Consider the following 24,633-nt stretch of genomic DNA (forward strand, 5'->3'; position numbering starts at 1 on the left):
CCTGTTTTGGGCAGTGGTGCTCTGGGTGATCTTAGACTAGATCAGTAGCTTTAGGACCTCCACCTCAGAGAAGAGTGTTCCAGCCTCCTGAGAATTGTAGGGGAAACTTGCTGAGTGTTTGCCATAACAGTACTTCCAATCTAGAGGCCATCTCTTTACCCTTTCCTGAGAATAAACTTGCAGATTGCTGCTGGTGGGTATTTTTTCAGTGGCACTGTGAGGCTGGATTGTTTGTGGGGTACCTAGGGATTCAACTACTGGAGTAGCTTCTCCTACTCCTAGGTAAACCCCTCCCTCCCTCCCTCCTTTTCTTTCCTTCCCTTCCCTTCCTTTCCCTTCCCTTCTCTTCCTTCCTTTTTTTGTTTTGTTTTTGAGATAGTATTTCTCTGTAGGGCCATGGCTGTCCTGAAACTCATTTTCTACACTAGGCTGGCCTTGCCCTCAGAGATCAACATGCATCATCATCGCCTAGCTAGCTTATTATCTTTTACCTAGAAGTTATTAATCTTTTCATGAACCAGATCTGCTTTGCTATTTTAAGATCTTCATCACAGACTCCATAAAAATAAAAAAAAAAAAACCCAATGATTTGGGTGGGTACTATAGACACGGCTCAGCAGTTAAAGCACTTGGAGGGGGCCGTTCAGGTCCTAGTACCTATCCAGAGGCTCCCAAGTGCTTATAACTCCAGTTCCACAGAGTCTAATGCCTTTTCTGTCCTTCTTGGACACCAGGCACACAATACACATCTGTACATGCAGACTTTTACACATACAAGTAATATATAAAAAATTAAAACTAAAGCTGGGTGGTGGTGGCACATGCCTTTAATCCCAGCACTTGGGAGGCAGAGGCAGGCAGATCTCTGTGAGTTTGAGACCAACTCGGTCTACAGAGTGAGTTCTAGGACAGACTCCAAAGCTACAGAGAGAAACCCTGTCTCAAAAAACCGAAAGAAGAAAAAAAACAACCAATTTAAACAAATATTAAACAAAGCCTTTTCAAACTCTGTGTATAGAATCTGTAAGAGAAAACATGCATCACTGAGTGAGTAAGCCATGTTCTCAGTATCCCGTAGTAACAGGTTTCCATTTCAATAGCTGAGCTTGCTGTGTGTTTGGGTATTTTATTGGGTTCAGAAATAGAATTTGGTCTGTGCTGTTATTTGCTTTGTTGGGTGTTGCTGCCCTCTGTTGGACTTTCTTGGGAACTGCAGCTTTTCTGCATGGTTTACTTCTGTGATCCTTAATCCAAGATGAACACTGAAACGTGGATTATTTTATTTTGTTTATATTTGTTTTAGTATATATATTTTTGAAACATGGTCTCATATATCTCCCTCTTTTTTTGATCTCGCTATGTAGCCAAGGACAATGTTGAACTGATTCTCCTGCCTTCATCTCTCCATTATAGATGTGCATCAACGTGTAAGATTTACGTGATGTTGAGAGCAAACCCAGAACCCTCCAACACACTTGGCAAGCACTCTACCAAATGAGCACATCCTAAGCCTCCAAAAACTATTTTTTTTTGACTTTTAAGGTTCAGATACATTTCTAATGATGCTCCAGGAAAGCAAGGGAAATGGGCATTTCTTTCTTTGCCGAGTTTGTGTATGCTTGCTTATCTATGGCAGAATTACTGCTAATGAAGTGGGAATAAAGCAGAAGAGTGTGGGGAACACAGATCTGGGCACGTTAGGGTCTGAAGACTTCTGATTGTGTGACTGATGATTCACTCTGTCTGGTGTTGGCTTCTTCAGTGATAGACTGAAGAGGTGGAATGGATGCTGAGGGCTTTCCAAGGATTGACTCTTTAGGTCCCTGGCTCTACACTCAAGGAACCTTTTAGTCTGGAAGAAGTAGAGCAGGCAACCTAAAGAAAATTGTAGCCCACTCTCAGTACTGTGAGTCAGACAGGTAGCTATTATTTTGGAAACACCAGGAAAGGCACCTATCCAAGAGAAGCAATCATCCTGCCAAGCTTGCTGGAGTGAGTTAGCTTGAGAAGTACAGTGTAGGCTGAGGGAGGCCGCAGTCTAGGGAAAGGCTGGGATGGTGAGGCTGTGCGAGCTGTTGGGGCCTGCAGCTAGGTCAGCATGGCCAAAGAATAAGCTTTGAGGGAAGAGGGTTTGTTCAGTCGCAAGCCTTGGGGGAAAGAGTAGCAGAGTTATATACCGTGGTAAGGAGTTTGGATTTTAAGTTGAAGGCAATGAATTTGTTTGTTTTGGAGACAGACAGTCTCTTGTAGCCCAGACTGGGGAGACTTACTCTGTAGCTGAGGATGACTTTGAATCCCTTATCCTCTCATCTTCTCTCCAGTGCTGGGACTACAGGTGTGCTCCACCACACCCAGCTTTAGAAAGAGTATTCTTGGATCTAATCTGGAGAATGGATATGGCGTTGGGCAGACAACGGAAGGTACCTGGTAGTTTAAGAGACCATTGCAGTGGAACAAGCAGGGACCCAGGGTAATGGAAGTGGATGGAAGAGATGAACCCAGAGTCTGTACACAGAAAGAACAAGGTGCTAGTTCCTTTTTCTTTAACTTAACCCACTGCTGTAGATTGTCTAGATCCCGGTTCTGTTACCTATAGCACATTCACCCTAGAGTTCCTTGACTGTTTCTTGTTTTTGTTTTTTGTTTTTTAAACATTTTTAATTTGGGGGTCAATGTTGAGATAAGCTGAATCTTGGCTATGACAACTTAAGCTGCAGGAAAGTTGCATCCCCTTTGTGTCTTGTTTCTAGATGCTACTTACATCACTTAAGTCCTACAGTGCATGCACACAGTTACTGTTAATTTCAGTGTGTTGACCCTGTGAAGCTGCAGCTTATTGTTGCTGCCCACCCTTGTCAGACAGGAACCCTTTCTATGTAAGCTCAGGTTGGTCTTGAACCTCTGTGTAACCCTGGCTGCTTTGAGCTTTGAGTCCTTCCGTCTTAGCTTCTGGAATGCTGGAATTACAGGTGTGTTTGACAACCACCTCTGTGTGTCAGATGACTTCGGGATACAAAATAAGGAAATGTTTTGCAGTCTTCTTGGGTAGTGCTTTGCCATCCTCTTGTCTGTATTCCCAATAAACAGTCCACATGAAGTTCCGTGGGTGCTGAGCAAAGGTTCCCATGTTCTCAGACAAGTGATTCGTACTCAGCCAGTGGAAACTTTACCTCTTCTGGGCCCAGGAGGGCAAAGTGAATATTCTTAATTTACTGTGGACTTAACTGAATTGTGATGTGTGATTGTGAGGATCAGAGTGGTATGGATCGTCTGTCATCAGGAGACTAGATAAATAGCTCTGTGGTGAAGACAACTGTTTTTTTTTTCTCATTAAATTAGTCAAGAGGCATTTACCCTAGCTTTTCATGGATATTAACAAGACCAACAACAAAAATAAGGTTGAAGTTGAATAGAGTGAAGAAGAAAACGTCCCACCTTCCTAGACTTAAAGCATTCAAACTTTAAAGTACTTGTGCGTTTGTGTGTGATTACACGTAAAAGAAAATAGAAAACGTTGAGCAATATAACTTAACACCTATATAGTTACTGTCCATGTCAAGAAATAGAAATCATAAACACTCTAAACACCTTTTTGTTCTTGGTTATAACCTATAGTTGTCACAGTTAATCATTGTTGGGCATTTGAGATAATCATGCCCTTTATAATTTTTTTGCTTTTTTTTTTTTTTCAAGACAGGGTTTCTTGAAACGTCAGCTGTGCTCTGTAGACCAGGCTGGCCTCAAACTTTGAAAGTGTTGGGATTAAAGGTGTGTGCCGCCACACCCGACACTTTTTTGTTATTGATTTATTTTGTTTTTACATTCCAGTCAAAGTTTTCCCTCCCTCCCCTCTCACCAGTTTCTCCTCCACCCTGACCCCAGCCATTCCTCCTCCACTGTTCCATAGGAGGGGGTAGAAGGGGGGATTGGATGTCAGCCAGTCCAAGATATATCAAGTTTCAGTGAGACTAGGTGCCCCTCTTCTGTTAAAGCTGGATGAGGCAATCCTGGAAGAGGAATGAGTCCCAAAAGCTGGCAACACAGTCAGAGATAGCCCCTGCTCTCACTGTTGGGAGTCTCACACAAAGACCAAGTTATACAACTGTAACATGGGCCTACGTCAGTTTCATACAGACTCTGTGGTTGTCGGTTAAGTCTCTTTGAGCCCTTATGAGCCCAGGTTAGTTGATTCTGTGGGGTTTCTTGGGAACCCTTGACACCTCTGACTCCTATAATCCTATCTCCCCTTCTTCTGCAGGATTGATTCACTGAGATCTGTCATTGATGTTTGGCTTTGGGTCTCTACATCTGTTTTCATCAGTTGCTGGGTGAAGCTCTCTGATGACAGTTGGGCTAGGCACCAATCTATGAGTATAGCAGAGGATCATGAATCATTTCTTTGATTTTTTTTTTCTTTTTCTTTTCATGTTTGGTCTGTCCTGTATCTCTGGGGTATTCTGCCTCTGGGTCCTAGCCCTTGGGTAAGTTCCCTCTCAGGGTATGGGTCTCCAGCTGTGACAGTCATTAGTCAGTCACTCCCATAATTTCTGTGCTGTCTTTACCCCAACTCATCTTATAGGCTGGACAAATTTTAGGTCTGGTGCCTTTTATAATCTTACATTCCAAGTAATATGATTTGGATTGATGTCATCTCGCTGGCTATTGAAACTTCCTGTTTCACATATTGCAATATGTCTGTGTATGCACTTGTTATTTAAGTGCACACTTCACAGGGCAGATGCTTATATTGCTGTGTTGAATAATAATGTATGTGCATTTAATTTTACTTGGTAGTGTTAGCCAAGTGGTTTGTGCTAACACCAGCAAAGTATGAGAGAGCCATTGTTCCTCTACAGCTAGACAGATAAAAAAGGTAGGGATCAGACCCAGAATCTTACATATGAGCTGTGTTTCTGTCAGCCTTGAGAACATGAGCTGATAACTTCATTATTACAATTTTCATCTGTCTATTTGTGATACTTGGAATCACACCTAGGGCTTTGCATGCTAGGCAAGGACTCCACCACTGAGTTTTTAACCCATCCTTACCTCTCTTTTAAAATTTTGAAAGAATCTTACTATGTTTCTTGGCCTGCCTTGGATTCACTTGCTAGCCCACACAGATTTTGAACTCATGGTACCCCTGCCTTAGCCTACTAAGTAGCTAGGACTTGTACCACTAGGCCAGACTTGAGCGTGGTTTTATTTTATTTTGTGTTGTTTACTAATGAAATGGAGCACTTTTCTTTTCTTTTTTTTTTTTTTTTTTTTTTTTTTTTTTGGTTTTTCGAGACAGGGTTTCTCTGTGGCTTTGGAGCCTGTCCTGGAACTACCTCTGTAGACCGGGCTGGTCTCGAACTCACAGAGATCCGCCTGCCTCTGCCTTCCGAGTGCTGGGATTAAAGGCATGTGCCACCATCGCCTGGCCTGGAGCACTTTTCATAAGGTGGTTGGTCACTGGTTTTAGAATCTGTTCAGTTCTCTACTCCCCCACCCCAAGTTGTTATAACTTCTCTTGCCCCTTCCCAGAGTCTGTGCAGACATCTGTTAGTGTGTGGAAGGTAGCTTAGGGCCTGTTTATTTTCTTTTCCTTTCTCCCTTCAACCGTTCTGATGTTTGGGAGTTCCTTGATATTTCACTGATCTCTTTTCTTCTCCCTCCTTTTTTTCTCTGTTTCCTAGACTTTGAAGCGGCTCATGGCAGATGAGGTAAGGAAATGTGTATTGAGCATGTGCATGTTCTGGCTCGCTCTCTCTTCTCTTAACATGTCAGAACACCCCAGGTCTTTTCTCACTTTGTTTAACCCATTGCATGCTTTCTTTGGTGGTTTTTTTTTTTTTTTAAACTTCCACAGTTGGGCAGTTTTAGCTAGAATTAATCCTGCATTCTAGATGCCACTTACACCATTTGAAGCCCCACAGTGCTTTTTCTGCATACAGTTACAGATATTTTCAGTGGATTGAGCTGATGGTACTGAAGCTTATTACTGCCTCTACCTTCATGAAATAGGGTCCCTTATTGTAAACTCAGGTTAGCCTTGAACTTGATATTAGCCCTTACTATCCTGGAACTCTGTCGACCAGGCTGGCCTTGAACTCAAAGAGATCCACTTGCTCTGCCTTTAGAGTGCTGGGATTAAAAGTTTATGCCACTACACCAGTCTAGAGAGGTTTGAAACCTTAATGCAGCATTTTCTGTTTCTTACACTTTATTATAGATGAGAATAAGGTCAGTATGCTGTGATAGATCTGAGGAAAAATAATTTCTTCTTATGCCATATAAATCTTGTCTGCATAAACTAAAAATACTAAGCCAGGGTAAGAGGGTAAAGTGTTGGCTATTTGGTGTTTGGTTTGTTAGGTGAGGAATGTGGATCGCTGCTAATACTTCTTTCTCTTTCTTAGCTGGAGAGATTTACCAGCATGAGGATTAAGAAGGAGAAGGAAAAAAACAATTCTGCTCACAGAAACTCCTCTGCATTGTATGGAGATGACCCCACTGCACAGCCATTGCAAGAATACACTGATGAGCAAATCCTAGTCTTCTTTGAGCAGATGCTGGTGAGTCATCTTCTGAGTGATGTCGCCTGCCCAGCTCGCAGTTATGGGCATTTGTCTGTCTGTGGTGGTTGTTTTTAAACGAATGGTCTCCTAATTGATGTTTACTATAAAGAATTTTAGGCTTAATGTGAAATGTTTTAATATTAACCCCATGAAATAACAACTAAATATGTAAATTCCAGTCCATGGGATTAGAATCTGTGAGTTAAACTTGGGAATATCTGTTTACTGACTACCTCGTTAATGGATGTCTGCCTGGCAAAACCCTAGCCACTAAAATGTAGTGTGGCTGGACCAAGCCCTGTGGTAGTGTGGTCACCACTTTGAGGCTAAGTCAGAAGATGAAGTGAGGAAGCATTTATAGTGACCTCTGTACAAAGAAAAAGCTGAGGAATACAAAGGCATCGTTTGCATTCGGTCCTCTGTTTAGTGGGGAATTTGGAAAGAGCTTACTAAATAGAAGGCCTTTAAAAACTGTATCTGAAGTCGGTTTAGTTTTGAGCTATGCATGGTTGTGACTTACTTTGCTGTCTAGTGAGAACAAGGACACTTTGCGTGGACACTCTGCAATAACCAGTATAAATGATTAGGCCTGAAAGTTCAGGCAGATTTTGTTGGTGTTGATCTTCTTCTTCTTTTTTTTTTTTTAATGGCAGCAGTTTTCCAGTACTGGAGAGATGAAGGTCTGCCTTTAATGAAGAAAATATTATGTATGGTTTCCTCTCAGTAATACAAAAGAAAATGTATCAAGAGTCTATTGATTCCTAGGGAAACCTTTAGAATTCTATATATTTTAAAGTGTCCAGTGGTTTAAAGATGGAGCTCAGTGGTAGAGTGTATGTATACCCAGCATGTATACCAGCATGCAGGCTTCATACCAAGGATGGTGTCTGTGGGGGATCTGTACTGCACTTAATTAGATTTTATCCCTGAGGGATTTTTATTGGTTACCATAACTTAAACTTCTAGGAATCAAGAAAACATATTTGTTCACTAATGATTTACTGTGCCAACTTGTTACTAAATATAATAAATATTAAACACTGAAAACTTACAAGAGGCAGGGAGAATTCTGTGAGTTCAAGACAAGCCTGGTCTACGTAGTGAGGTCTTGGACAGCAAGAGCTACATCGTAAGACCCTGTCACAGAAAAACAAAACAAAACAAAAACTTACATGGTAATTTTATTTTTTTCTCTCTGCCTCCCTGCTCCCTCCCTTTGCTAGGTGGATATGAACCTGAATGAGGAGAAGCAACAGCCTTTGAGAGAGAAGGACATTGTCATCAAGAGGGAGATGGTGTCCCAGTATTTGCACGCTTCCTCAGCTGTAAGCTCTAGGGCAGATGCTCACAGGAGGCTGCAGCCTTACCCCAAACCTGCTTATTCTGCTAATTTTATGGACTATTCTATGTCTCTATTAATTCTGCTTAATCCTGTTAGATAAGCCTCCTCTTGACTTACTCTTAAGTCTTGACTTGCCACCTTTCTATACTTTTTTTCCCAGACTTATTTTTAAGTTCATGAACTATTTATGAATCTCATGTAGTTTAGTAGTTTGTATAATGGGTGTCTGCCCTGTTAATTTTTATACTGTGTGATGAATATTAGCTAATAACTTATGTCTAGGCTCAGTGTTTACTGACCTCTCTATATGCCTCTTTCCAGGGCATGAACCAGAAAGAAAGCTCTAGGTCTGCCATGATGTACATTCAGGAGCTGAGGTCAGGCTTGCGGGATATGCATCTGCTTAGTTGCCTTGAGTCCCTTCGAGTCTCTCTCAACAATAACCCTGTCAGGTGAGAATTCTGAGGGAACAGTATCAGAAACTCATGCCGTAGTTCACAACCAAAGGAGGTAGGGAAGTATGAGAAAGGTCTGGATGGGAGGTAAAGGATTTCTAGGATAGAGTTTGTAAATAGCCTTTATTGACTTAAATTGATACTACATTGCCTTTCATCTATTTTTTACAGTTGGGTGCAGACATTTGGTGCTGAGGGCCTAGCCTCCTTATTGGATATTCTCAAACGACTCCATGATGAGAAAGAGGAGATTTCTGGGTAAGGAATTTTGGGTCTTTATATTTTCTAGGTTGAGGGCCAGAATGGGCTGTTCATTAAGGATATAACAACAGCTAAATTCAGATTCATGGACTAGGGGGAATATGCTGTTGGATAAAATGAAGTTTCTGTGGAAGAGATTAGAGGATGAGAGTATAGATGGGAAAAGATATATACCAGTAAAGAGTATTAGTCTCCAGTTGTTTTTCTGTCTGGAAAGAGGATCTGATTTCATCTTCAGTTGTACTGTGATCTGGTCTGGGTCACATTACACTTGGAGGTCTTTTTTGGAGTATACATTATTAGTTTGGGTTTAGTTTTATAGTAGTCTTCAGTATTGGGATAAATTCTTGAATACCATAACTATTTTAGGCTGTTATGCTGCCATCCAAAGTGCCCAATTCTTCTGGAATCTTTTTTTTAGACAAATAGTACATGGGATTGGGTCTGTGTGTACTTTCTCAGATATAAAGCCTTTTCAGTATTGGCAAGGATTAATAGGATAGTATCTAAAAGAATTTAGTACCTAGCTGCCTAAAGGGAGTTAAGGGATGAAGTTTTGTTTGCACACTTAACACATGTTTTAATAGTGTTGGGGTTCAAACTTAGGGCCTTGCACTTGCTAGGCAAGTGTTGTACTATTGAGTTATGCCCAATCCCAAATTGGCAGGTTTTTAATTTAATACTAAATTCTCAAATTACAAGTGTATTAGCCAGTTGATAATTTTGTTAGTGTTTCTGGGTCAAGTGCTTTGTGATGTAGAGCTGTACTACTTTTTGACATGACAACATAATGCTGTCATTTATGAACATGCTGGGCTGTATTCATAACTGTCTGTTAGATTCTGCTTAGCTGCTAGTTGAAAGTATTCCTGATGTCCTTGTTTGAAAGACTTAACAATCATATGGAAAGCAGATGTATTATAAAATAAAGGGACTTTGCTGATTGTGTTTTCTGTGTGCAGAAACTACGACAGCCGGAACCAGCATGAGATCATCCGCTGCTTGAAAGCTTTCATGAACAACAAGGTGAGGTTTTCCCTAGTGACCACAGCTGCCATCTAGATCTTCGCTATTTCTCCTTTGTAGTCTGCCAGAAGGAGAAGAAACTGAGGCTCAAGGCTTTGCCTTTCCTCTCCATACTGTAATTGTACTTTACTGCAATGTATGTGAGCCTCCACGGAATTCGTCCCACTAGTTCTTTTTTTTTTTTTTTTTTTTTTTTTGGTTTTTGCGAGACAGGGTTTCTCTGTGGCTTTGGAGCCTGTCCTGGAACTAGCTCTGTAGACCAGGCTGGTCTCGAACTCACAGAGATCCGCCTACCTCGTCCCACTAGTTCTAATTTCTGTTTCAGAGGGTAGGCTAAGTGTTCTTGTACTTTACAGTCTTTTTACTGATCTTGTGGTTTGACCTGTAGTTATTGTTTGAAATATTATTTCCTTGCCTCTTTCCTACATTCATTTATCCCAGTCTCGAGAAATCCAAATTTCCCTTCAGTTTGTTTGACCTCTTGTTGCTTCTGCTTCCACCTCCCAAGAGCTGGGATTGCAGGTGTCTGCCAGTATGCCATTTCTTCCAAAATATTCATTCCTAACTTATTTTTTTGTAAAGTCAATGTCTGATCTCACTATACAGTCCTGGCTATGCTGGAACTCATTGTGTAGTTATGAATTTATTTTATTTTATTTTTTGAGACAGGGTTTCTCTGTAGCTTTGCTGTCTGTCCTGGAACTAGCTCTTGTAGGCTAGGCTGGCCTCGAACTCACAGAGATCCCCCTGCCTGCCTCCCAAGTGCTGGGATTAGAGGCGTGTGCTACCACCACCTGGGAACATGAAAGTTTGTTGTGTGTCTTAGGAAGTTTATTTTGTTGTAATCTTCTCTGTTTAACTATTATTGAGAATATATCCTCTATTCCTGTGCTAGTTTCTAGAGTCTCCAAAGTGAGTGTCTTAAACAACAGAAATTCATGGTCTCAGTTCTGAAGGATGGAAGTCCAAGATCCTCTGTCAGCCAGGACGGGTTCTTCCTGAGGCTGGGAGGGAGAATGTGTTCTGTGTTTCCCTTCTGCTCTCTAGTAGCTCGCTGACACTGGTTTATAGATGCCTTATTCTTCTTTCCACTTGGTGTTCTTGTGGTGCTGTGTGTGTACATGTCTGAGATGTAGAGTTCTCCCTTACACAGGGACCAGGAATACCAGATTAAGAACCTGCCTTACTCCAGTGTGGCTTCGTGGTAATTTAGCTAATCTTATCTGCAATGACTATATCCCAAGAGGCTACATTCTAGGGTTCTAGGGGATTAACATTCTTACATGTATTTGAAGAGATAACATTCTATTCATAAAAAGCCCTAAGCATGTCCTTGCTTGTGTGTGTTGTTGTTAAGCCTCGCTCCTTTGTTCTTGTCTTAACAGTTTGGAATCAAAACCATGTTGGACACAGAAGAAGGAATCCTACTGCTGGTCAGAGCCATGGATCCTGCTGTTCCCAATATGATGATTGATGCAGCTAAGCTGCTGTCTGCTCTTTGTATCCTACCACAGCCAGACGACATGTATGTAATTGGAGCTATTTCTGCATTTTCCATTTTACCATCTTGTAGCATAGAGGAAAATTGAGTTATTTTGGTGTCCTTTTGGTGTTTAGAGGCTTAGTAGTAAGGCCGTATTTCTTCTCAGAAGTGAATGTTAGGATTTTAGTGCAGGTAGAATTATCTGAAGATCCACAGTGCTTTAAACAGAATCTTTTTTGTTATCATCATGATACTCCGAGCAGAAAATTCTAAAAGTGGACCACATGTAATGCTTTTTAGAGATTGAATAGTACTCTTAATATTAAATGGTCCTTAAAAAGTCAGAGTGATTTATATTTCATAGCTCAGAGGTCTTAATTTTGTATTCATGAGTAGGAGTCTAAGAAGGGTTTTAGGAAATTTTTTTTTTCTCAGAAGATAATCCATTCCTTTTTATCAAATTCTAGTGTCTGTGGGTGTTAAGAGAATAATTTCAGATGCCTGAAAGCATTGATAATGTCTTGTTTCCTAATTGGTTTATTCCCTGCCAAATCTATCCATGTCTATGTCAGTGCACCTGGGCAATTCACTTTCTTTTATTTTGGACAGGAATGAACGAGTTTTGGAGGCAATGACAGAGAGAGCTGAAATGGATGAGCTTGAACGCTTCCAGCCACTGTTGGATGGATTAAAAAGTGGGACCTCCATTGCACTCAAAGTATGTAGATACACTCTTAAAACTGGGCCAACAATAGAACAGAATAGAATAGAATTCAAAATGGCAAGACCAGAGTTCATTTGTCCTTTTATTTTTCTGTGGTGCAGGAAATTGAACCGAGGACTTTGCTTATACTGGGCAAGCCCCCTACTACTGAACGACCACTGAACCTGGAAGCCCTTTTTAATTTTTTATTTTGTGTTAGAGTCTGGGCTGGCCTCAAACTCATTATATAGTACAAGCTAGACATAGCTGATCTTTTTGCCTCCCAAGTTCTGGAATTAAACATGTGATAATTGCCTGGGCAAATATTGGTGATTTTCCTGCCTCCTGATTCATGGGTCTACATCACCATGTCTAGTGTCATTTGGCCTTTTAATAGACTATATGGGGCCTGGAGAGATGGCTCATCAGTTAAGAGCATATACTGCTCTTCTAGAAGACCAAGTTCAATTCCCAGCACCCTTGTCAGACAGCTCACAACTGTCTGTAACTCTAGCTCCAGAGGTTTCTGACACTGGTATTCATGTGTGCATTCACACACACACATAATTGAAAATACTAAAAGTTTTTAATAAAAATAATAGAGTGGTTCTCAACTATGTCTTTTATATTTTAGTGTTTTTTTCCTGAAGAAAATGATTTTATTCTCTAAAAAACAAATAACTACTTTCCTCCTTGTGACATTGGGGGAGTAAATTAGTTATTAGCACCTGAGGAAGGGCAGTTTTCTATAGGAACATATTCTGTTAGATCCTTGGATTCATTCACTAAGTACTCTAGACTTGCTCTCAACAATGTTTTGTTGCTCTAGTTAAAATTCTTTCCTATAGTTTTTGTTGTGTATCTTTTTATGGAGCTCCAGAATGTATATAAATAGTGGAATCCTTATTTATAAGGCTTAATGCTGACATAGCAGCTGGATTTGCTTATTTCAGGTGGGATGCCTACAGCTTATCAATGCTCTCATCACTCCTGCAGAAGAATTTGACTTCCGAGTTCACATTCGAAGTGAACTAATGCGCTTGGGGCTGCATCAGGTGTTGCAGGTAAGATAAAACATTTCATTAAGAAGTCTGGATTGTTCCTCCCTGCTCGCACAGCCCTGGTCGTCACTGAGGTGATTCTGGTTTTCAACTTAAACACCAGGTTGAAAGGTTTGGATTTCTAGGCACACAGGAAATTTTTGGGTTCCCTGACTTCTTCTATCATTGCCAGGAGCTTCGGGAGATTGACAATGACGATATGAGAGTACAGCTAACCGTGTTTGATGAACAAGCGGAGGAAGATTTGTATGATCTGAAGGGACGGCTAGAAGACATTCGCATGGAGATGGAATATCCTTTTATGACTGATGACTGAATTATGGAGTATTGTGGCAAGTGATGACTTAGAGAATAGGGCATAAAACTGAGTATGGTGGCACACGCCTTGAATTTGTCTCCTAGCCCTTAGGAGGGGATCTTGACTTTTAGGACAGCCTGGTCTGTATAGTGAGCTCCAGGACAGCTAGGGCTACATAGAGAGACCCTGCCTCAAAAATAGATATATTTATTTTTAATAAAACTGGTGTCTTTATATTGCTGTCCATCATGGACCAGGAAAGCCTTTAAAGGTGACCTTTTTAACCTGAAAACATCCGTCAACCTGGCAGTAAAGTAGCAGATGTTGTAACCAGATTGCCCTCCCATCTTAAAGCATCCATCCAAATCTGTATGTTTCTTAGAACACAATAACTTACTGAGATGGGTGCTATGTAGAACTCTTTGGACGACAAATAATATTTCTATTACGTATTTGATTACCTGCCACAGGTAACTTTGAGGTGGTTCTATTTTTATTTTCTGTCGTAGATTTTCAGGCTAAGTCCTAGGGATCCTTTGTCTATGGATAGTAGCACTCTTGGCTAAAGGAACTAGAGATGTTTTCGGAACAGTTGTCAGAGTGGAAGTGGCATCTTTCAGCAAGCCGCCTGTCAAACAGCTTCTAAATGTTTGATTTCCTTAGCCTGTTCTTTCTACTGACTTTGGTGAAATCTTCCAGATTCTTTTGAACACAGTGAAAGACTCAAAGGCAGAGCCACACTTCCTGTCCATCCTGCAGCATCTCCTATTGGTTCGAAATGATTATGAGGCTAGGTAAGCTTATATACGTGTGGGAAATGTTGAGTCTGAGGGGAAAAGCAGCATCCTTAAATTCAAAGATTGTTCTAGAAAGTTTCAAAAGAAAGGAAAAACATTGTGGGGGTTCATTAGTCACAAATCTAAAAGAGGTTGTCAGCTGTTTGATCAACATAACAACTGCTTTAGTTCACTTGAAAGGCACCTCTTTGGAATCGTCATTGTGTGGAACGCCCTTAGAAAGGAATGGGTAAGTGGGGTAAGGATGACAGTAAAGACAGATGGCAACCTAAAATTCTTTCTGGTTGCCTGGATGTAGAGATCAGCAGTAGCCTGACAAGGAGGATCATACGAATCAAGCCTAACTGTTTATTTAAATGGGAAAGTACTGGCATTGGGAAGCAGACATTAAGAAAGTATGTTGGGACAGGGCAGTGATGTCACGCACCTTTAATCCCAGCACTCAGGAGGCAGTGGCAGGCAGATCTCTGTGAGTTCAAGGCCAGCCGGATCTACAAAGTGCGTTCCAGAACAGCCAGGACTGTTTGACAGAGAAACCCTGTTTGTTGGGGGACGAGAGATAGCTCAGATGTTAAGCATGTATACTGTTCTTGTGGAGGATCCAATAGTTCCCAACACTCATATGAGCTTCACAAATCACCTGTAATTCCATCTGACACTTGTGACCTCCATGGGCACTTTTGTACACAGATATGTACAGATATACACACAATAAAAAAATAAATCTTTTTTTTTTAAAGAGTTCTTTTTTTTTGTTCTTTTTTTTTTTAAATATTTATTTATTTATTATGTATACAACATTCTGTCTGTGTGTGTGTCTGCAGACCAGAGAGGGCACCAGACCTAATTACAGATGGTTGTGAGCCACCATGTGGTTGCTGGGAATTGAACTCAGGACCTTTGGAAGAGCAGGCGATGCTCTTAACCTCTGAGCCATCTCTCCAGCCCCCCAAAATAAATCTTTTTAAGTGTGTGCATGAGTGTTCATGTTGACATTCATGTTTCCCACACGAGTGAACTACATACAGCCCAGCCTATAAGAACTGTTGAGTATCTGAAGTAGGAAGAAGAAGAGCTGATCTAGAAGTCCCTAGTACAGCAGTGATGCTTTTTAGCTTCACCAAAGCTCTTTTCAGAATACTTACCCTTAATTCTTTATTGTCAAAGAAGTTTTCTTGATCCAGAATACTTCTGGAAGTTACATTTTGATTTCACTTTGGTAAGTCTGTTTTGTTTCTTTCATAGGCCACAGTACTATAAATTGATTGAAGAATGTATTTCTCAGATAGTCCTGCACAAGAATGGAACTGATCCTGACTTCAAGTGCCGGCACCTCCAGATTGATATTGAGGGATTGATTGGTAAGCAGGCTTTCCTACTTGACTCATCAAAACATTCAGTGCTTATACCTCTTGTTTTCTTCTTTCAATGAAATTATTCTTGTCCCCATTTCTGTTCTTTCTCAGTATACCCTTTTTGCTAGGATTATGTGGTCTCTTTAGTTTATTTCTGCACAAATTGAAAATCTTTCCTTTTCTTATATACTGCTTTTTGCAGACTTCAGCGTTTTCTGACCCTGCTGGTCTCAAAATCATAAAGATTACACTGGCCATCCTTCATGTGATTGCTATACCTCGCACTTAGAAATCATAGCTCGAGGACATGCAAGGTGGCAGTAAGTAGAGGTGCTTGCATGCAAGCCTGAGGACCTGAGTTTTGCCCCAGATTCCTTATGGTGGCAAGTGCCGCTCTTGATAGTTGTCATCTGACTTTCACATGTCTTATTACATACACATGCCTATACTCACCCGTACACACACACTCATGCACTCACATACACACAAAAAGTATAACAACTGTATAAATAAAATTAAGAGAAAGTGTAGATTGTATTTAATTGAAACTTGCATTTCTTGTTCTAGTGTAGAACATTAAGAATAACAGCAACAAAAGGATAGACAACTGCCCTTGAGTATATTGGAGGCTTAGGAGCAGAGGCACAGGCTTAGGAAACAGAACTTTACTTACTGAGTTGTTTTCAGATCAAATTGTTTTTTATTTTCAGATCAAATGATTGATAAAACAAAGGTGGAAAAATCTGAGGCCAAAGCTACAGAGCTAGAAAAAAAGGTGCGTATGGGGGGATCAGTGCTTGCTTTTTGTGTGAGAAAGCCTAGGTTCAATCTCTAGTGTAAACCACAAATACATATATGTGCAAAACAAACATACACACCTAAGTTTAGGGTATATATTTTTCTTTGAAGATAATTGTTTCTTGACATGTGAGACAATATTGTCTACGATATTTTGAAAGCATTCAGAATCTAAAGGTTCTTAGAGGGAAATCTTTTTGTTAGTGAGACAGAGTATTGATGTGAAATGAGAAGCTTGAGGTGATCTCGCAATGTTCTTGGGCCACCAGGCAAGCCAGCAAAGACAGATGATACTCTATGTAAGTGTTCCTCTTACTCCAGGACAGTAGGAAGCGGAATATGCCTCAATTCCCGTTATTTCTGTAGTAATTAAGGATTTCTGCTGTGGCTGGAATTGTGCAAGGCAGCTGTCCTAGTTTGTCTAGTTAGGGTCACTATTGCTGTGTTGAAACACCATGACCAAAAGCAACTTGAGGAGGAAGAGATTTATTTCACTCACAGTTCCGTATAACAGTTGATCATCAATGGCAGTGAGAACAGGAGCTCACCCAGGGCAGGAACCTGGAGGTAGGAGCTGATGCGGAGGCCATGGAGGGGTGCTGCTTACATGACTTGCTCATGCTTTCTTAAGTCAGAAACACCTGCCTACAGAGGTGGTCCGGCCCACATTGGACTGAGCCCTCCCATATCAATCACTAATTAAGAAAATGCCCCGCAGGCTTGCCTACAGCCCAATTTTACAGGGGCATTTTCTTTTTTTTTTCTTTTCTTTTTTTTTTTCAATTTTCTTTCTTTTTTGTCCCCTTCTTTTTCTTTTTTGGTCTTTTGACTTTTGAGACAGGGTTTCTCTGTAGCCTTGGCTGTCCTGTCCTGGAACTCACTCTTTGAACTTAGACTGGCCTCGAACTCAGTCTTCCTCTGCCTCCTGAGTGCTGCCCCACCACTGCCTAGCTATAGGGGCATTTTCTCAATTGAGGCTCCCTCCTCTATGATGACTCTAGCTTGTATCAAGTTGACATAAAACTAACCAGGGCATGATTAAAGGTCTTTCAAGTCTTCGATTAGCTGACTTGGTTTCTGGCTATTTAAGTAGGAAGACTATGAACATGATCTCTTGTCTCCTCCCTTTAACTTTGATTTTAAAGTCAAGATCATACTGTTCTTTTCAAAGCATTACTTAGATGGGTCAATAAGCTCTATAGAGTGGGTGTTGAGACAAAATAGTAAATTACAGGAACTAGCCCTTATGTTTCTAACTGGGATGGGCAGCATCCTAGTTTGGTTTCTGTTGCTGTGATCAACACCAGGACCTAAAGCAACTTGAAGAGGAAAGGGTTTATTTCATCTTCCACTTGATAGTCTGTCATCAGGGAAGCTAAGGCTGGAACTTGAAGCAGAAACTACAGGAATGCTGCTTCCTGGCCTCTTACCACTGACTTGATCAGCTACCTTTCTTAAACATCCCAGGTCTACCTGCCTAGGGATGGCACAATTCACAGTAGCAGTTAGGAGTATGCTACGCAGACATGACCACAGGCCAGTCTGATCTGAGAAATTCTTCAGTTGAGGTTCCCTCTTTCCTGGTGACTGTAGGTTTTTGTTGCGTTTACAACTGAGGCTATGACAGACAGATTGCTGGGAATCTGATTTTTTTTTCGTCTTTAGTTGGACTCAGAGTTAACAGCCCGGCATGAGTTACAAGTAGAAATGAAAAAGATGGAAAATGACTTTGAGCAGAAACTTCAGGATCTGCAAGGAGAAAAGAATGCATTGGATTCTGAAAAGCAGCAGATTGCTACAGAAAAACAAGATCTAGAAGCGGAGGTGTCAAAGCTGACCGGAGAGGTAATGTGAGCAGGACTGCAACTACCTTCCATAGCTCAGCTGTGCTGGTCATGGGTCACACGGTCATAGGTTCCCTGTGCTAGGCAAGAGCAGCTAGATCATCAGGTAGATGGTGTGTTTTAACAGTCATTTAATGGTTTTAGTCTTGCTTTGGGAGTATGGTATTATAAGACAAAACATTTAGATACAGATATAAAAGATTGTAAAGAAAGATTAAAGTTACTTATGGCAGAATCCAGAACTGACCTATGCATTTGGGAGTCAACAGTAAGCTCTTGGCTTATTTGCCCATCCAACTTAGTTTATGCTTCTGTGACACCTTCACACTCTTTTCTCTGCAATTACAAAAATGTAGACAACCTACGGTAGTGCTAACTTGATCATTTGTATAGTTGTGGGATTAACTGTATAGCACATACTTCAGTTAGCACCCTAAAACTAAACTGAGTTCTAATTTTACTCTACTCCTAAGTAGCAGTGTGACTTTGAGAAGAATCATGTACTCTGACCTCTCAATCCATCTATGGTTAAACAGAACTTTGGGTTAAGTGCTTTTCTATGTCCTTGCAGCTCTAGTAGTCACTGAAGTGGGGTGAGAAGTACTAATTCTGTGTTGCTTCTTTAGGTTGCCAAGCTGTCAAAAGAATTAGAAGATGCCAAGAAGGAAATGGCTTCTCTCTCTGCTGTGGCTGTTGCTCCTTCTGTTTCTAGCAGTGCTGCTGTTCCCCCTGCCCCGCCTCTGCCTGGTGACCCTGGCACTGTTATTCCACCTCCCCCACCCCCACCTCCTCTTCCTGGAGGTACCTTTCCACCTCCTCCCCCTCCTTTGCCTGGAGGTGCTGATATACCCGCTCCCCCTCCTTTGCTTGTAGGTGCTGCCATCCCCCCACCTCCTCCTTTGCCTGGAGGTGTTAGTATACCAGCTCCCCCTCCTTTGCCTGGCATCCCCCCACCTCCTCCTTTGCCTGGAGGTGTTAGTATACCAGCTCCCCCTCCTTTGCCTGGCGTCCCCCCACCACCTCCTTTGCCTGGAGGTGCTAGTATACCAGCTCCCCCTCCTTTGCCTGGCGTCCCCCCACCTCCTCCCTTGCCTGGAGGACCAGGACTGCCTCCTCCCCCTCCCCTTCTTCCTGGAGGCCCTGGCATTCCTCCTCCACCTGGAATGGGCGTACCTCCACCTCCCCCCTTTGGATTTGGGATTCCTGCAGCCCCGGTTCTGCCATTTGGATTAACCCCTAAAAAAGTTTATAAACCAGAGGTGCAGCTCCGGAGGCCAAACTGGTCCAAGGTAAGTTTTTCTACAGCATAAAATCTTAAACTACTTTTCTTAACATATTTTTGTGTGTGGGTAGGCTACCCACTTTTAGGGCTTATATCTGACCTTAAAGTTCTACTTGTGTTTATGTTTATACAACATCTCTATTTGAGATATTACCATAGGAAGATTTGTGTGGTAATGAATATATTTTAATGAAAGTTAGCCTATCTTAATACGTTTGACTTTTCTGTGGTAAAATGAGCACTATGGTAGTTTGACAGCTGTCATTTCACTAGGGTGCACATGACTGAAATTATGCTTGTGCAGCCCACGATGTGTTTGTGACCCCTGTGGTTGGGTCATAGTTCAACATAGCCAGATTTGTGGGGGAAATGTAGAGCAAGGAACACTGGGAATAAGGCTTTAATGCTTGTAAAACTAGAAAATTTGGGATTAGGAGGAAGATCAGCATAACTGATTCTGATTCTTGACTAGTTACCAGTAAACTTACCAGAAGCATTGTCTCCTGCTTCCCTTTGAAGGGCACAGCTACTGTCTGTGTGCTAAGTTAATCCCAGGCTAGTCAACATTGCTGATAATAAGAGTCACTTTTCTAGCACAGGGAGTTAAAGTTCAGCCCAGTAGCTCTTACTACCTGTCCGTTTATACAGTTTGTGGCTGAGGACCTTTCCCAGGACTGCTTCTGGACAAAGGTGAAAGAAGACCGCTTTGAGAACAACGAACTTTTTGCCAAACTTACCCTTGCCTTCTCTGCCCAGTCCAAACGTGAGTGCTCTCCTTAGTTCCAGACAGGGAGAGCTTTTCCCTTCCCTGGTGAGGGTAGAAGGGGGTTGGGAAGAGGAGACATTGATTTTTTTCATTCCAAGGAAAAGAGAATGTTTTTGTTATTATGGGGCTGGGAAAGAGAATTGCTGCTTGTAAGTATTTTGCGGCAGTATACCAACAAGGATCCAAGGTTCTAAATGCTCAGCTTAGGCTCATTTTAATAGTTCTCTTGAATGAATTATGGTTCTGTCTTAAAGTGTTGTTCCTAGACCAGAGTATTTAATTAGTAGGGTCAGCGAGTGCCTTGAACAGGTTGGGTGACCGAGCTACAACTATCTATAATGACCAAGTTCTATCTGTAATTCCTGTTTTGTTTCTTTTCAATATCTGATGCATTTTCCTCCTGGCCTTGGTTCCTGCAGCTTCCAAAGGTAAGAATGCAAAAGAGCCTTTTAGTTGGGTCAGTTATTAGTATTGAGTATCAGAGAAAAAGATTAAAGATTAAATAAGTATAAAGGGATTTCTCGTTAGAAGATGGAAATTTGCTAGTCTTCCTCTCCCTCTTCCCCCAGTCTACATTCTCACTTCATCTTGTTGTGATCAGCAAGGAGTCTTTTATCATGGATTCTGTTGGTTCTGCCTTTTAAGTTCTTGGGAACATACCCAGTAGTTAAATTTTATTTTCATCTTTATTAAAAGCAGTATTCTAGTTAGGTTTAGACCAAATTCACCTTGATTCTACAGCTTGTTACTGTTGATACAGGAGTCAGAGCATGGACAACAGCAGGTCACTGGCCAGTCTGCTGCTCCTGCCTAGCTTTGGGCTTCAGGAGGAGCCTTTGGAGGGACCAGTAATCCCTTCCCCAACAACAGAGGGTGTTTGCCATTTCCCTGTGACTTTCTTCTGTCCACTAGGTGGCACTCACCCAATTGTATCTTTATTAGTATTCACAAATCTTTTGCTCTTGCGGTTTTTTGAGACAGGGTCTTAGCACTGACTGGCCTGCAGCCTCATTTGGAAGTACTGCTTCTGTGTCCTGAGTGCTGGGGTTACAGGTTTGCAACACTATGCCCAGCTAATGTTGTTAGGGAATTTAATAGCTTCTGCCACTTAAACTTCTAGAAACAAGATTGTGAGAGCTCAACTGGCTTCCCCTGTTCAGCGAGTCTCTTGGCCGAAAGATGTCTGTTCTGTCTGTTTCTAAAGTTTAGTAGACCCAGAGGTGCTGTCCACTCACCTGTTGGGGTGGTGTTTTTTTTTTTTTTTTTTTTTTTTTTTAACCTTTCCTTACTAGCTTATCCTGGATTTTGAGGAGGGTGAGGCTGTTAGCACAAAGCATTTGGGAAGTTCCTTGTGATCTAAAATCACAAATCTACCTAATACCTGGGTTTTAAGGACTCTGACTTATATGATAATTAAGGAATCTGACTTATGATAATGTGCTACATGTATTTTGTGTTGTTACCTCTCTCACAGTGGAAGAAAGTGAGCCTGTATTATCCTTTCTCGAACTTTGACATATTGAGGTCTACAGAATCTGATATAATGCCAAGGTTTTGTTACCATAGAAAGCTCCAGAGTCTTCAGTCCTTCTCAGTCTCCCGTATTTCAGTCTCTTAAGATTCTGTGTATTTTTTATTCTGTCTTCCAACTAAGTTCTCAAAAATACTTCATAGTACTCTCTAGAATTGATGGTCTGTTCCTAGAACAACATTGTGTGTTACTCCTCGACTTCCCTCAATACTGCTTTTCCTTTAGGTCTCTCCTGCTTTCTGTCCTCCTCACCCCAGAGGACCTAGAGATGGGGTAGCCCTTTATGTTCTGTCACCTCTTTCAGACCCTTCTGCTTTTCTCTTTACTAGAAACTAATGATTTGGAATCTGATACCAGTTTGTATCACCCACTTCCCTTTGTGTTCCATCTATTGATACTATAAGTTACTCTTGAGTTCTCACAAAATGAGTTCCTGACTGTTCCGTTCCTGACTGTTCCGTTCCTGACTGTGCTACTTCTAATTTAACATTCCACAACATCATTCTTTTTTTAGGAATTACTTGGTGAGTGTATGGATATGTGCATGCCACAGTGTACATATGGACATCACAGGACGGCATTTAGGAGCCAGTTCTCTTCTTCCACCATGTAGTTCTTACCAAACTCAGGTCATCAGGCTTGGTGGCAGTTGCTCTACCCACTGAGCCATCTCCCAGCCCTGATTTCCCCCAGTTCCTATATGAAGGGTCACGATGAACCCTTAAGATTCTTGCTGCATACGTCTCTCAGTTCCTTTACTCTTTCTCACCTTTCCTGTGCACATGATAAATAACTGTAGCCCTTCCACTAGCTTAGTGTTCTACCACCTATGTTGGTCCTATGTGCTCTGTCGACCCCACATTTACAAAACTGAAGATCAAACCTGGGACCTCACACAGGTAGTTGTTTCCACCAACAGCACATCTCCAGCCCACTTTCTTGTCTTTAGTATTGTGACCCCAGCAGTCCTCCAGGCACACTGGCACTTCTAGCCTGTCTCACCTCTTGGTGACTGCACCCCTCACCTAAACTCTATGGCTAAATGTAATAATCATTCCTCAGTCTCTCATTTCCTCATGGTTGGTAAAACCATGATCCTTTTTGATTCCACCTTGTCCACACTGGATCTTCAGTGTGTATTTCTGACTTACTGGAAGAGACCACACACTACCCTTCCCTGCCTTGGTCCTTTCTTCTCTTAGCTTCCCAAATAGTAAGTATTCTTGTTTTTGTCTCGTTGTCTGTTGCTGCTCATTATATTGCTTGATCTTTGAAACTTCTAGGTAGTTGTGTCCTAAGTATTTTTTATTTATTTACTTATTTTTTGATTTGGCTTAGCTGGTTTTTGATACGGGGTGTCATGTTTCCCATGCTGACCTTGAATTCAGTAACCTAGTCAACCTGCAGCCCAGGTTGACCTCAAATGCAATCTTTTTGATTCTTCTCAAGAGCTGGTATTATAGGATGGCAGGTGCCACCACACTGACCTTTCAGTGTTTCTGGGTTTTTGTTTTGTTTTGTTTTCCAATTTTTATTCTTTTATTACATGTATTTTGTATGGGCAGAGATACAACACACAGATTTGCAGTGCACTTTGGGAAGTCAGAGGACTGCCTAAAAGAGCTGATTCTCACTATCATGGGGATCTGGGAGGATCTAAGTCAGTCTCTAGGCTTGGTGACAAGCACCATTAGCCACTGAGCCATCTCACCAGCTTCCTTTAAACATTTCTAATCTTCTCAGGTTTGTACTTTTCTAAATTGCTGTCTTCACACCTTTTCTCTCAAAGGCCCAGCATTCCCTAGAGAAAATTGAAGCAATCAGAATGTGAACTTTCAAAGCTTGTACCACTGTGTTGCTTATTTTCTGTCGTTTCTGTTACTGTGATCCTATCTAAAGGCAGTTTCTGAATGACTAACCATCATTGCCACAATGTACTGAAACTCTAAAACAGAACAATCTCCCTTCTTCCTGTGGTAACCATGGTTAACCAAGCCTTTTATATGCCTATGTTATTCACATAATTAATTTAGATTCGGTTCATGTGAATAAAAAAGGGAAACATCAAAGAGAATTTTATTGGAAAATTAAGGACCAACTATAGTAATAGCATGTATATACTTTTTAGTATAGCAAATTGATTCCACATGGTAAATACTATTCTATATTTTGTGTAACATCCTTTATCATCTCTTGATATTATTATATATAAATTTGCTTTATTTCTTTTTTAAAGTTTTGTGTTATCTATTGAATTATTTCAAGTGGACAATTGTGTTCTGTCATGAATAATAAAAGCTTTATATATAACTAATCCTTTATTGAGAATTTTGTTTCAGTATTCTGTTTTACAAACGTGACTACAGGAAAAATCCTATTTATCTTTGTATACTTTATATTTCTGCACAGTGGTTTCTGAAAGGTGACGTTCTTTTCACCTCATATCACTGGGTTTATAAGATTATATCAATTCATACCTCTGCCAAAAATAAGAAATTATTAAAATTTCTGATGAGGTAAAATATATCTTGTTTTAATCTGTTTACTCATAAAATTGCGCCAGAGGTTTTCCCTCATACGTCTCAGCCCTTTCCTTTTGCACAGTGAGGTCGGTGTTTTGAACTTCTGGGTCTGTTACTTTCTCTCCTCTGTTTCCTTTGCAATCACTATCTTTGGCACAGTCGAACATAATCTCTGATTCTTAGTTTGATAACTTTCTATGGTCTTTTGCTGCTATTTTTGGTTGAGTTGTGTTTTATCCTCTTTATTTAGGTACCAATATCAGACAGGAGGATCTGCTTTCTTACAGAGATTAAAAGCTAAACTAGGAGGGAATTTTGTAAATTTTGCTTGAAGGCTGCTGTTCTAGGTTCCAGGGAGCAATTACTGGTTAAGATTTAAAGGAAGGTAAAGATAATTTAGCTTTAATTCCTTCTAAAGTGCAGGAATCTGAGAATCTGTATGCAGCAGTGCCCTTCTCCTTTTCGCCACGAGATGGCACATGGATCCCTCTTATTTTTGATGTGTCATTGTTACGGCCCGGTTGTGATGCAGTCACGTTAGAGAGC

At 41.1% G+C, this 24,633-nt stretch overlaps 1 protein-coding gene across 2 annotated transcripts in view; it reads left to right on the top strand.

Annotated features, from left to right (window-relative positions):
* Diaph1 (diaphanous related formin 1) overlaps positions 1-24,633 on the top strand; it is a 106,294-nt gene that overhangs the window by 25,207 nt on the left and 56,454 nt on the right. The window contains exons 2-18 of one of the 2 annotated variants that reach the window (XM_041659848.1): positions 5,682-5,708; positions 6,405-6,560; positions 7,787-7,888; positions 8,227-8,357; positions 8,532-8,618; positions 9,584-9,647; positions 11,033-11,172; positions 11,740-11,848; positions 12,787-12,897; positions 13,067-13,185; positions 13,870-13,986; positions 15,235-15,350; positions 16,055-16,119; positions 17,808-17,987; positions 18,613-19,275; positions 19,917-20,031; positions 20,454-20,462. In XM_041659848.1, the coding sequence (XP_041515782.1) occupies positions 5,682-5,708; positions 6,405-6,560; positions 7,787-7,888; positions 8,227-8,357; positions 8,532-8,618; positions 9,584-9,647; positions 11,033-11,172; positions 11,740-11,848; positions 12,787-12,897; positions 13,067-13,185; positions 13,870-13,986; positions 15,235-15,350; positions 16,055-16,119; positions 17,808-17,987; positions 18,613-19,275; positions 19,917-20,031; positions 20,454-20,462 (2,311 nt within the window). The remainder of the gene's footprint in view (positions 1-5,681; positions 5,709-6,404; positions 6,561-7,786; positions 7,889-8,226; positions 8,358-8,531; positions 8,619-9,583; positions 9,648-11,032; positions 11,173-11,739; positions 11,849-12,786; positions 12,898-13,066; positions 13,186-13,869; positions 13,987-15,234; positions 15,351-16,054; positions 16,120-17,807; positions 17,988-18,612; positions 19,276-19,916; positions 20,032-20,453; positions 20,463-24,633) is intronic. The other variant, XM_041659850.1, reaches the window with a different exon arrangement.

Source organism: Microtus oregoni, unplaced genomic scaffold (assembly GCF_018167655.1).
Source record: "Microtus oregoni isolate MIOR12 unplaced genomic scaffold, Mior012 000011F_ref0000422, whole genome shotgun sequence".
NCBI lineage: Eukaryota > Metazoa > Chordata > Mammalia > Rodentia > Cricetidae > Microtus > Microtus oregoni.